General features: G+C 48.3%; 1 protein-coding gene across 1 annotated transcript; it reads right to left on the reverse strand.

The window, feature by feature from the left end:
• Nucleotides 1-13,798: 13,798 nt before the first annotated feature.
• On the reverse strand, nucleotides 13,799-15,899 carry HTR5A (5-hydroxytryptamine receptor 5A). The gene is made up of 2 exons (XM_005228926.4): nucleotides 15,162-15,899; nucleotides 13,799-14,205 (listed from the first exon to the last, which is right to left on the reverse strand). Exons 1-2 carry the CDS (start codon nucleotides 15,897-15,899, stop codon nucleotides 13,873-13,875), a joined length of 1,071 nt encoding a protein of 356 aa, XP_005228983.2. The 3' UTR covers nucleotides 13,799-13,872.
• Nucleotides 15,900-16,139: the final 240 nt, after the last annotated feature.

The following is a 16,139-nucleotide window of genomic DNA, read 5'->3' on the forward strand; positions in this document are numbered from 1 at the left end:
AGTCATGTTGGGCATCTCTGTGGGAATGGGAACAGGGATGAGCCAAGTTCAGGTGGGTCAGGGATGGGGAAAGGGCCCATACAGGACTTATGGCCAGGCAAAGGCAGGGCTGCAACACAAGAACAGCACCAACCCCATGGACTTTCTCGTGATTTCAGACCATAATATGGGCAATAATGTGATCATTGCTTCAGCCAGGCACCTTCTACTGTTTTGCAATGCAGAATTGCTAGGGAGTAACCTGACAATGGTTAAGAAATGCAGTGTTACCAATAGGCAACACTTGTCTAGGTGGTGACTTCCTGCTATTTGCTTGATGGGTTTTCAAATTCCAAGTAAGAACCCCATATGACCTGTTTAATACTAGTCAATAGCAGGTGTGTTTTAAAGCATTGTTCCCGCCCATGAGCAGGGTGTATCCATGTATCATTTCCTGAGCAGATGTTACTCAAAAATCTAGCTGGTAAATCAAACATCCATTTCCACTGACCATTGATGGGCGAAAAAGCATAAGCTCTGGCATCTTAAGCATGGGCACTTTTGACATGAAACTGTGAGCTGGAAGTTCAGCCTGCTGTTTTGTCTCCAGGCTCAAAAATACATGTAACACTTGCAGTTGCCAGTGGAAGGGCTTTTTGTATTTACTGTAATACTCAGCTGCGGGAGAGTGGTTTCCTGTTGAGACCACAGGACACAAGGAACATTCATGTTCTTATTTACAAAGAATGGCCAGTAGCCAAAGAACCAGTGTGTCACCTGTTAAAAAACATACATTTCCCCACTGTCTGCTGAGGTACTGTAGTAAATCTCCTGTTCTACATGGATTTTAGGAACTCACTCCAAGGAGGTATTTGATGAGTAGGATCTTGGGCTAAAGAAGAAAGTCCTGCTATGCTCCCCTTCATTCCACCAAGTAAAAACCCCCACCAAGTAAAAACCTCCACATAATTAATGATGGATATTCTTGAAACAAAGGTTTATATCATCTAAGTCTCATCTTGGATGAAGATATGCTTGTATTTTCCAGCACCTCCTGCTAACAGGTTCATGGAGTGCTTTCTCACGCCTGATATGTGCTGCGTTATCATGAAGCAATAACCCCTGTTCATACACCTGAGCTCTGGCTTGTCACAAAGTCCGTTTTAACTGTCTCAGGCAGAAGCATCACGCAATGAGAACAGGAATGGGCTGCCAAAACCTCTTCTTGTCTGACCAGATTAACCTTCATTTCCATAAGCCAGCACTGAAGTGCCACAAGACCCAAGAAACTGTTGGCAAAATGGCACATAGCTGCCGGGCACATGGGGGCTGCCTCCTCGGGGGTGCACGGGGGTGGCTGAGCATTTTTCAGCTCCACAGGGCATGTAGAGCTGAATACAGAGCAACCTGATGGCAAAATGGCAGCTTGTCACCTTCCCAGACAGATCAGCCTTACGGCAGAAATTGCAGGGATATGTTGCAACGTCAGCCACAGCTGAACGTTGCTGTCTGTCACCTCTGCGTTTCTGGCTTTTCTTTAATCCTCAAACCATTGGCTTTTTCCTAGAAATGCCAGTCAAATGAATGATTGGGAGAGATGTTTAAGTTGTGGGAAAAACTCCTCACTCTTCATTAGCTTCCCCGTGGTGAGTTTGACACACACATAATACACCCACACACCACCAAACAACTTTCAGGCAACTCACACTATTTTTTTTTTTCTAAAGGAAGAAAAAGAAGTGAAAACAAGAGACTATTATATGTTTTTCTACTTTAAATACTTGTGAGACATGTAGCTACAAGAATTCTCCAGATGATCTCTGATGGCAGCAACAAAAAGGAGAAAATTTTTTTTCTTTATTTAAAAAAATAGTTTTAATTAATTCCTAGAATACTGTAAGTCAGAGTACAGGCTATACCCCTGCTTCCTACGTGCAATCAGACGTTGGAACAATACAGTGGATTTAACTGCAATAGAGGATATGAATATGAAGAGATAAAGTTATCTGTTGTATTGCAGTCCAAAGGATGTGCTTGCTCCTGTATGTTTTTCTGCCCAGTTAGTTTAAAGCTAAAGACCTTTCAAAAAAACCCCCAAACCTCACTCAGGTCATTTCAATAGGTTTAGACTAACAGTCAGTTCTGAGCCACTGAAAATAAGAGTGACTTACACAGGTTACAGAACAGGGGGTGGAGAAACCAGCTTTGCAAATGCAGTGGTTTTGCTAATACCAGTTTCTAGGCTCAGAAAAGAATTTGAAACATCCATGGTCCAAGATGCTTTTGGTTTTAGCCAGTTGCTCAAACAGGAGCATCATGAATACTTGGACCTGTTCAAGGTGTAACTAGAGAACCTAAGACTCTAAGCACGTGTGTAAAAATATTTTCCTAGAATGCAACCATGCATGGAAGCAAAAAGGATTAAATGATGGAGGTTTATAATTGCAAAGGATAGCTGTGGGTACCACAGGCTTCAGTAGTGGCTGAGGTTTTATTGCTTCTATGGCATCATAGTAGTAATATCCATTGCCACCTGCAATGATTTGGAGACAGGGCAAAATGTGAAGATGACAAGTGTGACAAGTGTCTTTAGGTAAGCTGGAGTCTGAGGGGCCTCAGAGAAAGCAAAGAAGCTTGGCAAATGGACAACACAGCAGCAAGCATGATACAGCAGTAAAAATTTGTTTTCACAGCCCAGATGCCCTAGGCCCAGAGGACCAAAACTGACCCTCCGTGTGTCTTTTTTAATGTGTGAGAGGAGAATCAAAAGAGGGAAGAAGGAAAAGATCCCTGCCAGCCTCCTAGACTCATCCAGTCATCAGAGAGGAAAAAAAAAGTAAACTAATTTTCTGCACTTCTCCTGGTTCTAAATTAATTTGTACCCCAAGTAAGATTCATTTCACCTGCCTAGAAAAGTCTTCCAAGTTTAATATTTGAATGTGAACTAGTCTCTGTAGGCTTTTTTCATACTCAGTGGAAAAATATGTAATTTTCACCTCATTTCTTTTGAATGGGAAGTTAGGCAGCGAGATGATTCAGAAAATACTACTTGGTTGTGACCATGTTCATCAACTGTATTGTCTACCTGGACTTCAGTAAGGCCCTTGCCACTGTCACCCATAAGATCCTTATGGAGAGGGTGTTGATACATGGGCTGGATGCGGTGGGTTGAAAACCATCTGGATGGCTGGGCCTAGAGAGTGGTGGCCAGCAGGGCAAAGTCTGGGTGGAGGCCAGTGACTACCAGTGTACCCCACAGGCTGATGCTCTTCCTTAATGATCTGGGTGATGGGGCAGAATGTACCCTCAGCAAGTTTGCAGATGACACTAGACTGAGAGGAGTGGCTGATAGACCAGAGGATCATGCTTGCCATCCAGAGGGACCTCAACTGGCTGGAGAAATGGGCCAACAGGAACCGCACAAAGTTCAACAAGGAGAAGTGCAAAGACCTGCACTGGAAGGAACAACCTCGTGCACCAACATATGCAGGGGGGACACCTAGCTGGAGAGCACCTTGGTGAAAAAGGACCTGGGGGTCCTGCTGGACACATGATGGACTCCATGTCGAACACGAGCCAGCAATATGCCCTGGTAGCCAAGAGGGCGAATGCTGTCCTGGGCTGCATTAGGCAAAGCATTGCCAGCGGGTTGAGGGAGGTGATCCTGCCCCTTTACTCAGCTCTGCTGAGGCCACACCTGGAGTGCTGTGTCCAGTTCTGGGCTCTTCAGTACAAGAGAGACATGGACATACTGGAGAGATTCCAGTGAAGAGCTGCAAGGATGATGAAGGGACTAGAGCCTCTTTCCTGTGAAGAAAGTCTGAGAGAGCTGGGACCGTTGAATCTAGAGAAGAGAAGGCTCAGGGAGCCCTGTATATAACTACCTGAAGGGGAGGGTGCAAAGAAGATGGAGCCAGGCTCTTTCCAGTGGTGCACAGTGACAGGACCAGAGGCAATGGGCACAAACTGACACACAGGAGGTTCCCTCTGAATATCAGGAAACACTATTTTGTTGCGTGACTAAGCATTGGCACAGGTTGCCCAGGATGGTTGTGGGGTCTCCATCCTTGGAGATACTCAAAAGCCATCTGGACATGGTCATGGGCAACCAGCTCTAGGTGGCCCTGCTGAAGCAGGGGTCTGGACCAGATAATCCCCAGAGGTCCCTGCCAGCCTCAAGCATTCCATGATTCTGTGAGCTCCTGGTCCCTTTTCTTAGCTCTGTCTGTAACAGCCTCTGTCTATAACATCGACCCTTCATGTATAGCGACTAGTAAAAGAGCAATCAATCCTGAGTGATCAGGGAGATTTCCAAAAATATTTGGCTAATCTCTTCCAGAAAGAGTTCTGGAAATGTTTTATCTCCTCAAATCACATATAAGTGATGAAAACAGAAAAATTCAACAACTTAACAGAATTTTCCTTGGTGAAAATCAGTTTGCTTTTGATATCCCTTTCCTATTATCCTTGATCAGAGAGAGGCTGTAGTAATTAAGATTTTACTGAGAGAGATTTTTGTCCTTCATACATTTGTACAGTCTTTCTAGTCAAGAGCAAAATAACCAAAACCCAGCTAAAATGGTTGATGCAGCGTGAAAAAGTACTGTGTGCATATGTTCACGTGTGTATGTTTTGCAGGAAAATTAGGTGTCTGCGTTCATATTTTCCAGTGTGTGTGGACTTATCATTGTGCCCAAGGAGAACATATTTTCCTGGGTATCTTTAGGTATGCAGTGCCATTTGCTTGGTGGGAGCACTCGCAGCAATGAATCTGGGAAACAGATGTGTGTATGCATTCACACATCTCCTGTGCTGCTCTGATCAGAGAGCAGAGGACAAAAGAGGCTCCTGTACTGACCTGTCTCTTGGAAGTCTTCTAAGGACATTTGTGCATAAAAAAGTTGCATCCCGGCCCCATAAAATAAATCACCCATTCTTCAGAAACAGTACCACCCTACAATTTGGGTACTTGTGGTTTTCTTGCTTACTCAGTGCTGTGGGGTGTCTATGTAGTATGTGGGGCAGCAAGGCTTGAGTTAATTCAGAGCTGCCTCTTCCCCGATGCTGCGCAGATGTCCCAAAGCCCCTGGCTCTGAGCAACATGTATCACTGGGGACTCCAGCCAGCAAGGGCTTTGCCTTTGCATGGAATAGAAATATTAGATGGATAAAGGAGCCTGGGAATATTCAGTGCTAATCCTACTCTGAAGCATCTCAAAATTCAGAGCGCTCGAAGGGGAAGGGAAAGTAGGACAGTGGATTCGATCTGGTTCAGAAGGCTATTGTAACAGCTGGAAAGGGGAAGGGAAAAGGTGTTTTCCACTTACAAAGGGATGTACGAAGCTGAGCATCCAAGTGCTGAACAACATGTACACGCTGCTCATTTTGCATAGTATTGAGACATCTTGCAAAGCTGGAGGATACTTGCTCAGCTGGGGGGAGAGCACTTTCCCTTTCCTTCCACCATCTGCACAAAAGTTTGGGTTATCTGCGTTCTTTAGGTGCTTCGTTACCATTCAAATAAATAAAAAAAAACACTTCCAAAGCATCTCACTGTCTGTATAAGGACCACATCTGGCAACAATCAAAGGGATATTGCTGCTTCCGCCCCCCCCCCCCCCAGCATGGCAGCTGGCATAAGAAAATGAAAGATAATCAGCCTCCCTGTGCCCTGCGTCGGCCACCCTCGAGCAGATAAGAGCACACTCAGCCCTTGACCTCACGTCTGGCCAAACAGACTCTTATCTTGCCACAGAGGAGCAGAGAGGTGAGCGGGCCAGATGGTGCTTTTGACCTCATCTTCTTCCCTGCAAGCCAGCCGAGTCATCTCGCTGTCTGCCTGCTGCCAAAGCCCGCGGCAGCGGAGCTGGGCAGAGCGCGCTGTCTGTCGCCTGCAGCTCCTGCTGCCCCATGGCCGCCTGCTCCTGTGGGGCAGAGCCAAACCGCTCTCTCCTCACCTTTCTGCCCGGCCTCCAGAACTGCCTCGTCTCTTTCTGGCAGGCTCCAGGCTGCGTGCGGGTCCACATCTTCGTGTACGAGCTGGGGTACAAGTGCAGTGCTCTTTGTCTGCTCGGTGGCTCTGGTGCTGGGTGCATGGACGGGGGCCCTGCTGTGCTGCCAGGGCACGTGCAAGCCCCTCGGTAGGTAAGGGTGTCCTAAAAAGCAACTCTCCCACTAACAGCACTGGAGAGGCTGGGGCTGAGACGATTCCCTCTTCTCCTGAAAAATGCCTCCCACTGTGAGCATCATGCCTGCTTTATGGTTCTGCAGTACCCAGAGCCCATTGCAAACAGACATTTCAGGGGGATGCCCTGGTGCAGCCCACCGGCTCTTAACTACCCCATTTGATCTGGGGCACAGTTCATTTGGTTGTTGACGGGGTTATCATCACTATGAGCCCTTGAGTGGAGGAGCAGCCCCAGCTCTGGGAACACCACCCTGGCAGTGCGCAGGGAACCAGGCTCCACCAACCCATCGGAGATCTCCTCTGGGCACCCCCCAGAGCAAGAAGGGAGCCAGGAGAAGCAGCATGGGGTGGGAGCTGCTGCTCAGCTGGGGCTGCTGGCTGGAGGGGTGTGGGACAGCAGGGTGAAAACCAGCCCAGCTGCTCCACACCCAGATGAATTACCCAGTGCACCCCAAAGGCCAGGACACCTGGGGACAGGAGTCTGTGTGGCCAGGGCTGTTGCCTTGCACCTAAAGCTGGGGAAACCAGGGCATGGCCCTGTGTGGGACGGGCATGTGCCAGCGATGCAGGAATCACCCGGGGAAGATGCTGTAGCGTGTGCATGGTGGGTGGGTACCTGCTGTTTTGGAGACACGTGTGAATAAAAGTGGTGAAGAAGCTGATCTGCGAGCAGCAGCAGATTTGCTGTCAAATAGGTTCCATTTAAAGGTCATTTGCTGTGTTTTGCATGCAAACGCTGGCTACTTCTGGGGTTTTGGAAGGAATTTAAAGGGTTTATGATACTTACACTCTTCTCCAGGTACCTTAAATGCTCATTCTAATAAGAAACAGCCCTGACACTCGTTTTGGTTGGCAACTATTAACAGCTTATAAAGTAACCCTAGGGCTTTAGCCCAGGTAATGTGCTCTGAAATCCCCGGTAAGGCTGAGGTCTGTGCTGCAAAACTGCGGGAAGCAGAGGAGTGTGGCTGCGTGCCGCATTATCTTACCCTGGCGTCTACCTGCCTGCTTTTAAAAAGCCTTGGAAAAGCTTAATTACCTAACCGTGGGCTTGCAGTCTCTTTTTCTGTTCAAATTCCAGATATTGAGTAACGCCTTGTGCCAGCAAGTGTACTTGCACTTTGCATCTGCTCTGCTCCTCCTGCCTGCTTAATATTCACCGCGACACTGTGATGTGGAAGGTCCAAGACATGCGGCGGGGCATCCTGCCTTAATGCATCTGGAAACTTTGGCACCAGGTGAGCAGCTGAGAAGAGAAAGAACATCACAGACCTGAAACTCCCAGGCAATTGTGCGAGAGGCTCCATATGCTCCAGTGCCTGCCGAAAGAGCCGAGTCTGGCACTGCATCAAAATTATCCGCCCCCCCCCCCCCCCCCCTTGAAAGCAGGTCTCCATTTAAACCATGAAACTACGTGACCATGAGCTCTGCTTTTCCCCTTTAAATCCTGCCTGACAGGAGCACTGGTGACCTGTGGGGCGGGATGGAAGGCTGTTAGCAGATCTAGAAGGGGATTGCAAGGTGATCACATTAATTTTTACTGCGGTGTATGTACCACAGGCTTTTTTGGGTTGGAAGCAGCCCTTTTTGGTCCAGCTGTGCCAGGCCAGGGAGCTGTTGCAGAGGCAGCACCCCGACCAACATGTGAACAGCTGCCTGATGTCCAGAGCACTAATGCAGCATCACAGGAGAGTGGTAGAAAGGTGGGACATGTGATGGACCTTAGCAAAATGAGACAGACCAGGTATGGTATAAGCTTTGGGACTGCCCAGTCAGGTGTCTTGTGATTCAAACATTGAATCGCAGTAGTCCAGGAAGCAGATCTTGGGATTTTGTGGCACCTCAACCGAACCCAGATACAAGGGGCTTTTCCTGACAAGTAGGGATGCTAATTTTGAAAGGTTGCCATCCTCTGTACCAGCAGCCAAGGCTGGTGAGACCTGTGTGTAACCACAATTCGCTGGCGGAAAGGCACAAGGAAGGAGCACTGGCCTCAGGTTGCAGCCCTGAACTGATGGAAAATGCAGCTTTTCAGGCCAATGCTTGAACCAACCTGGGGACCTGGCCAGCAGCAGGTAATTTTGAATGATTTGAGATCTTCACCCTCTACAGCTGGCAGTGGGAAGGAGGCTGAACTGGGTAGGGTGGATGCCCAAGTCATGCAGAAGACATGTCATCTCCCAGAGAAGCAGGCAGGGCTGGGGATATATTTTTTCCCTGCAATTAGGGCTTCAGTGGGTTGGGGAAATTTATTCCCCTCCCTTTTGTGTTCCTGCAGAGATGATCGGACCCATGGCAGGCTCAGCCTGGCTGGGTTTGGTCTCACCAGCAGCAGGGAGGGCAGCTACAAGCAGGATTAGGGACTGGTTCATCAGGAATGCCTCCAGCAGAAATCTGAGGCAAGGGTATAGCTCCCATTTTCTCCTTGCTCATCCTAGTGGCTGTCAGACAGCAGTGGTGGGGCAGCGCCTGCTCCATGGACCAGCCTCTGGAGCTGCACCCAGCCCTGCCTGCTCCTGTCCACCGAGCAGGCAGTGGATGTTCAGCATTGCAGAAGCTGTTGTTCTTACTGCTGAAACTGTTAGACAGAGAAACAAGAGCAATGCACTGGAGGATCCAGAGAAAGAGCCCATCTGTCTTGCTTTTTAGGATGATTAGGGAAAGTATTTGACTTGGCCAGCATGGGAAATTTCATGGCTGAGAGAATGGCAATGCCAAGGCTGGCTGCCTGGCAGCGGCATGGAGAGGGGGAAAGCAAAAAGGCAATGAACTGAAATCATAGCCTCTCCTCCAGTGACCAGAATAAAATCCACAGCCGGTCACAGCCTGTGCACAGGTAAGAAATACGTCTTCTTGTCCCCAAAATGCTGAACAGTCCCATACGTTCAGCTCCTGATGCACCCTGACGTTGCCATGCCTCCCTGCCTGCAACACGGGTCCCATCCCACTGCTCCTGGGTGCATGCACAGCTTTCCCTCCTGCCAGGCTAAAATGCCCCCGTCCTGTTTGCATCCTCATTTCTCTGTACCAGTGACTTCATTTGCTGTATTTACACCTTTCCCAGTCCATGAGTCATTAGCAAATATTGGACAGTCTGAACCTCGTATTGGTTTCTTCTTCACTTTTTCATGGAAGTGTTGAGAGTTGTCAAATCAGATTCATTACTGAGGAGTGAATACTTTATATCACCATCAGCAACGAACCATGCGCCGCAATCAAAGACAGACATCAATGTGATTTATATTAATTATATTTATTTCCTGTAATTTTTTATTCATTGAGTCTTTTATCAGCTGTTACACATTTTTGCCAAGGATCGGTTTCAAGCTGCAAATCAGTAACAGTATTAGCCTTACAAACGCTTGGCTTTCCCAGTTTGCCCTTTTAAAATCCTGGCACAACTTCTGCTCTCTTCCAGTCTTCTGCCACTTCCTCAGCACTTCAGTATTACTGAAAATAATGATGATTTAAAGAGCTCTTTGGCCACCTCTTAAATTTGATAAATATGCTGGTAGTTGCATGATGTTCAGCCGGGGAGGGTAGTGGTGGGGATGAAGATTTTGCCATGGATGTTTCACCCCACTATAACCATGTGGAGCATTGATGGTGCCCGTATCATGCTCACCGTGACTTCGCTGACTGCTGTACCAATGCAGGTAAAACAAGGGATGCAAGATTCAAACAGCGATGAGCCCCTCACCAGCAAAGCACCTCAAATCACTGCATGGCAAAAATCACATTGACACTTTGTCAGTCGTGCCTCACTGCAGCAATCGCTGGAACTAATAGTCATTAATTACCTTTGTCAGGTGAAATTTCTCTAATTGCCTGCAACTTTACTTCCAGCAAACTCCCACTTCCAGCTGCCGCTGCCAGTTTAAAGGCCATGTCTCCGAGTGGTAATTTTTAGGAAAAGTCCAGGAAAATTAACAAGGGTTGAAGTCATGCGTGGCCCACCTCTGGGCACGCAGGATCGGTGCGTGTCCTGGAGTCACCTGCCTGCCCTGCCTGCATCGAGAAGAAAGGTCAGCGGGATGGGGGTGGAGGAGGAAGGTGGTTAGCCAACCTGTCATGTAATTCAAGGCCATTCTTTTGTGACCTTTTCTTCTCCTTAAAAAATGAAGGAAACACGGTAGCAGACTGCCTGCAGAGCTGCTGCTCCTTGAACCTTGACAATATGCATTCAGCATTGCGAGGAGGCATTCAGCAGGCAGCTTCCAGCACCCGCCGTCATTGCCCTAGCTATCAAGCTCCCATACAGATGTTCATTGAACTGTCAGAGCATCGAGAGGAAAATAAATTAATTGTAAGTGGAAGAAGGTTACTTAAATATTTTCTGCAAGTATTATATAGCCATAAAATTGCATAGGAAACTCAGTAATAATGGGTAATGATGTTCTTCCGAGGAATTAATAGAAGCCCAATTTATAATGCTGCTCGGCATTCAAACCAGCGTGTTCCATCTTCCTGGTACATGATAAACATTTACTAATTAATCCTCACAAAGCCTCAGTGAGGCAGATCTCTTCACACCACTGGTTCTGTTTTATAAATGGGAACAAGAAGGTACAAGATAGATCCTTTGAAGCCGGGGTTGTATACGTCTTCAAACACGATTTGGGTCTCTGGGACCCCACTCAGCATCTGTGTTTGAATGCTGAGAGGTTTGTAAAAGGCATCAGAGCCAGGACTGGAAGTCAAGGTTTCTTTGTGCCCCTTCACTGTGCTTGGACCATCGTGGCATGTTTCAGTATGATTCTTCAGCACAATTTCCAGAATCTTTTCCCTGCATGGTCATATTACATTGCAGAAATGGTACTTAGGAGAAAAATCAGTGGTCTTAAGTTTCAAGCAAGAGCTGCAGGAATTGGCCCCTAATGTAGCTGCTAATTATGTTGAGATTCAAAAGAACAAAACTTATGACCAACTGGAAGCTGTTATTTGCAGAAGATCAATATGGATTGTATGTGATGTGAGCTGTCAAATGTGGATGTAATTAACACCACTGGTGTTGCTGTGGTGGACTGCACATGACTACAGACAAATTAGAATTATCCAGTGCCGTTTTAAAATTCTCTCCTGTCTCCCTGTCACCGTTTAAGGCATAGCATGAATAAACACAGGGTGTAATGAAAGGGAGCTTCATCCCACCACCGAGCCGCAGCAGAAGTAGGGGTATTCCCCATAGATTTCAGTTTAATTTTTGTCTGCTTACACAGGATACTAATTTGAGTTTGCAGTTGATTCCACAGCCTGTGCAAGGATCCCACACAACACAGATAGAGAATCTGCAATACTCATCAGAGAGCAAATAAAAATGGGATGGACACAGCCGGGACTGAAACAAGGTTGTGTAGACATGATGTTATGTGTGGAAACAGGGAGCTGAAGTCCAACTTCCCAGTTAATCCATGCTTTACTGTTTAATGCGTTGCCGTGGTGGCCTAACAAGTTGTCTCCTACTTTCAGGCACCACCAAGCTTAGCTGAAGGTCTGGCTTGGACAAGGAAGCATTTTTTCCAACTCATTTTTGGCTAAAGAGCCCTTGACATAACAAAAGTCAGTTTCTGAAAAGAAAAACTCTACATCAGTGATGGACTGTCCAGAGAAAGCAATGCAACCTTTACATCCAGTAAAAAAAGAAGCAGCTCAGGAGTTTATTATCATTTTTGAAACATCAGAGATGTCACTGGTAATACTTTAAAACATGTAACAAAGAAAGAAAATGCTCTTTACTAGCTGTAGAGAGACTGGTCCACTGTTAGTGCAGATCAGACACTCTTTCAGGGGAGTTAGAAGATTGCTCCCATCCCACCCATCTTCTCTTTGAATTAATTAACATTAAAACTATGCTTTTACAAGACAAGACATGCTAGATAAAATTCTGATTTGCCTGAAATCACTGAGAATTTGTCCATTGCTTTCAACGAGGGCAGGATTTCACCTAACATTTCTAACAGGCTTTTATAAAATAGTGTGGAAAAAGATCTCAAGGGCCATCCTGTTCCTCTTGCTGCAAGGCAGGATCAGCCACATCTACGTCAGTCCTGACACATGTTTGTCTAACTGGTCCTGAAAGAGCTGCGACACTTGATAGCACTTTGAGCTCTGCTTCCATTTTCACCTGTCCCAAGATATAAAAAGGACTTTTATAACCAACTCTACCAGGATTTTTGACTGGTTCAGAGGACCAGTGACAGTTTTAACACCTGATGTCTCATGAGCTAAGTATAGGAAATAATCCTGCCCACCCCCAGGGAACTTTCTCATGATTTATTTATGTTTTTCCCTTTTATCTCTTCTCTTTGAGATATCTGACATGAAATCATGTCAATCTGATTCCTATCTCATCTTTTTCTCCACTATTTCAGTTCTGGTCTGATTTCAGTGTCTGCCCCCTAAGAACTGATAGTTAAAACTAATGCTTTTCTTTATCTGAAGGACTGTCAATCTTCCAGCGGTGCAGTATAAAGTGCACAGTTCTAATTCTAGGAGTGAAATGCCAAGGACTATAATTTTGTTGGCAACATGGAAAGGTGGGGAGGCAACAGAGCGATAACGACCAGGCAGGACTGCAGCCTTAGCGGGGAGGAGCAGAAGGACAGGTCGGCAAAAGAAGAAATATTTCAGCCCAGTCTTTGCGGAAGAGCAGCTCTAAGGTTTTGTTATGCTTCCAGAATGAAACATCACTGGTCGTTAGCTGCCCTTTGCCTGTGACCCAGTGCTCACAGAAACAAAGTGGGGTCTTTGCTTTGGTTTCAAGAAGACCTGAATCGCATTCAGAAATAGTAAAACACAGCTCCTCATTGACGGGCAATTTGAAATACACTCCTTGCACCCCCTGCAAACCACAGGAAACCCGCCCCAACAGCTGCTCAAAATACATTTATGGTTTAGAATGGGAACCACAGACACAAAGATTAACATTTACAACTGATATTTCTGGAAGTAAAGGTCTGAGCCAGATGCTGACACATAGCAGTTGGAGAACAAGAGGTGTATTTCCCATGCATTCTCTCTCATTCCAGGGTACACCATGCATTAAGCTTTCACAATAAATATTTTTTTAAAAACTTGCTACATGGAATCCAATATCAAATAGCACAATTAATTATTGATAAAGCATGTGAGAAAACGCTTTGTACTTGGAGTCTGCTCTTAGCCCTTACTGAGGGTTTTATTCCCCAAATACAAATGCTTAACAGTCTCTACCAGGGAAAGACAAGACAAACAGCTTTTTCAACCAAGCCATAAAATATCTAGTTTCATACATAGTCACAAAACCTCCTGACATTAAAGGATCCCAGTTTTGCACGTGGGACAAAGTCAATTAATGCTGTGAGATACTAGCAGTGGCCAAGCCAGAGTTTCAAACATGACTTTTTTGCCAGAAGACTCCTCTGCACCATTGCTGCCACCAAACAGAATGTCACTAGGGAGGTGGGAGGAAAGCGGTGGTGCACTGGAGGAAGAATGCTGTGCTGCTGGCCAGAGAAACTCTTACATGCTGTTTGCAGGAAAAATAGCAACTGACTTAGAGGCTGGAGAGTCTGCGTAGAAACCGGGACTGTTGCTGGGACATACGACCCGTGGGGTGCGTCTTTAGCATCACCTCGGTACCTGTGGCTTTGAACTTCCTCAGGAATTTGGTAGGATTCATTGGGAGTTGAAATCAGCTTCCTGGGGCAGTGGGAAAGCTTTTTCTGCTCAGTGCTGTCTAAAGAATAGGTTCCTGAAGGCATTGTTGTAGTTTTTGTTGAAAGCAGTGTAGATGAGTGGATTAAAAAAGGAATTTGAATAGCCTAGCCATAGAAAAATACTCTTCCAAATGGGTGGGATGTCACAGGAGCAGAGGGGGTTGATGAGCTCTGTGATGAAGAAGGGGATCCAGCAGAGCACAAAGACCCCGATAAGGATGCCCACCATGAGGGCAGCTTTCTTTTCCTTCTGCTCTCTCCACGTGTCTCCCTCCGTCTGGAACGTAACGGTGGCGTGACGGACAGTGAAGACCATCTGCGGCTGCTGGGCAGCTTCTTTTACCTGCCAAACAGAAACACAAGTTGCACCATATGTGCCTCAGTCAGCTGATCCCACACAGCAGGTACGTGACCAAACTATGCAAGTGATGGCTAGAGCTCACGTGGGAACGCAGACCACCCACGTCACTAATTGAGGGGAGGGTGGCTGTATGACCCTCTTCTGGGTAGCAGAGACTATTTTTAAGTGAGGCTAGAAACTAAAGAGAGTAAGTGACATCCGGGCACGTGGAACTGCTCACACAGTGTTGCAGTAAGATCATTTCCCCATTTACGATCAGATCAGTCAAACAGGCACACACCCACACGCCATGCACAAAAGTCTCCTTGCTTTCTCTGAACCCATTGACTTTAAGAGTCCTTGGTAGGAGAGGTGAGAAAATGAGCATGCATTTCCTTCCTCCCCCCCAAGAAGTCTTTACAGTGCACAGTCACCGTGCCTGGGATGAACCGACACGATGCAGCCACGAATAGAAAGAATTTACAAGGATGTTCTGCAGGTGTTGCCTTCTGTGTGGGTAAATTCACAGCCTCCCCAAAGCCACAGCTGCCTGCCAGGTTCCCGTCCCCAGCAGGAGATGGGATCCCATCCATTCCCACCCCCACATGCCTCCCCACGGGAGGAACGGTGACCCCTTACTCACGCTCACCAGCACTGATTCAGCATTCCACGGGGGGACATCTGTGAGTCACCGCACGCCCACGTGGAGCTCAGGCTCGGAATCTGGCCCAAAGTTGCTTTAGCTACACCTTACGCGCTCTCAGCTGGGGACTCGGAAGGAGTCAGAAGACTGGGCTTGCATGCTTTGCAGTCAACTTTCCCTTGAAAGCCTCCAGGATTCACAGGGCTTTGGCGGGATGCTGTTTGCTCACACGCTTTAGCTCTGAGTTTCCCCCACTGCTGCAGGGTTTGGCTGCTGCCAGCAGTTGACTAGAGCAAAATACAACAAGCTGACCTACCTCCAGGGCTTCTGGTGCAATGGGGGTGATGGAGTTACTCTTCCGTGATCCAATTCGAAACTTGGCGGCCTTGTAGATCTTCCAGTACACAAAGAGCACCACGCAGAGGGGCAGGTAGAAGGCGCCAAAGGTGGAGAAGATGGTGTAGGAAGGCTCCTGGCTGACTTGGCACTCCTCGCTGTCCTCTGAGTAAGTCTCTCCCCAACCAAAGAGCAGCGGGGCCAAGGAGATGAAGGCAGAGAGCGCCCAGGTGAGGGCAATCATGATGTTGGAGATGCGGCGCCGGATGCGGAGCGTGTACTCCAGGTGGCGGGTGATGGACCAGTAGCGGTCGAGGGCGATGGCTGTGACGTTCCAGATGCTGGCGGTGCAGCACAGGACGTCAAAGGAGATCCACACCTGGCAGAGCGACCGGCCCAGCCGCCACCGCCGCCCGGACAGCTCGCGTACCAGGCTGAGGGGCATGACGAGGGCCGCCACCATCACGTCGGAGATGGCCATGGAGGCCACCAGATTGTGGGGCACGCGGTGGAAAGTGCGCACGCGGAGGATGGTGGCCAGGACCAGCCCGTTCCAGAGGAACGTGGCCACCACCAGCATGGCCAACAGGGTGAGGACCAGCACGCTGAAGACGGAGAGCTGCGCCCGGCCGCCGTCCGGGCTACCGGAGGACCCACTCCGGTTGCCGGTGTCCGGCGGCATCTCGGCGAGGCAGCTGAGGTTGAGCGGGCGCTCCATGCGCCGGGCACCCCGGGCACCCCGGGCACCCCGGGCCGCGGCGGCGGGGCTGGGCGCTGCGCACTGCCGGGGCGGCGGGGCTGGGGGGGGGGGCGGAGCGCCGCCCTACCGCGGGCGCGGAGGGTCCGCGGCAGCCCCGAGAGGCGCCGGGCGCGGCGGCTGCTGTCTGCCCGCCGCCGGGGTCTTCATCCCCGGGAGGAAGAGCCCTGCGTCAGCCTGACGGCAGCCCCCGGCCCGCCC

The sequence above is a fragment of the Falco peregrinus genome, chromosome 5, assembly GCF_023634155.1.
Source record: "Falco peregrinus isolate bFalPer1 chromosome 5, bFalPer1.pri, whole genome shotgun sequence".
In the NCBI taxonomy this organism is placed as follows: Eukaryota; Metazoa; Chordata; class Aves; order Falconiformes; family Falconidae; genus Falco; species Falco peregrinus.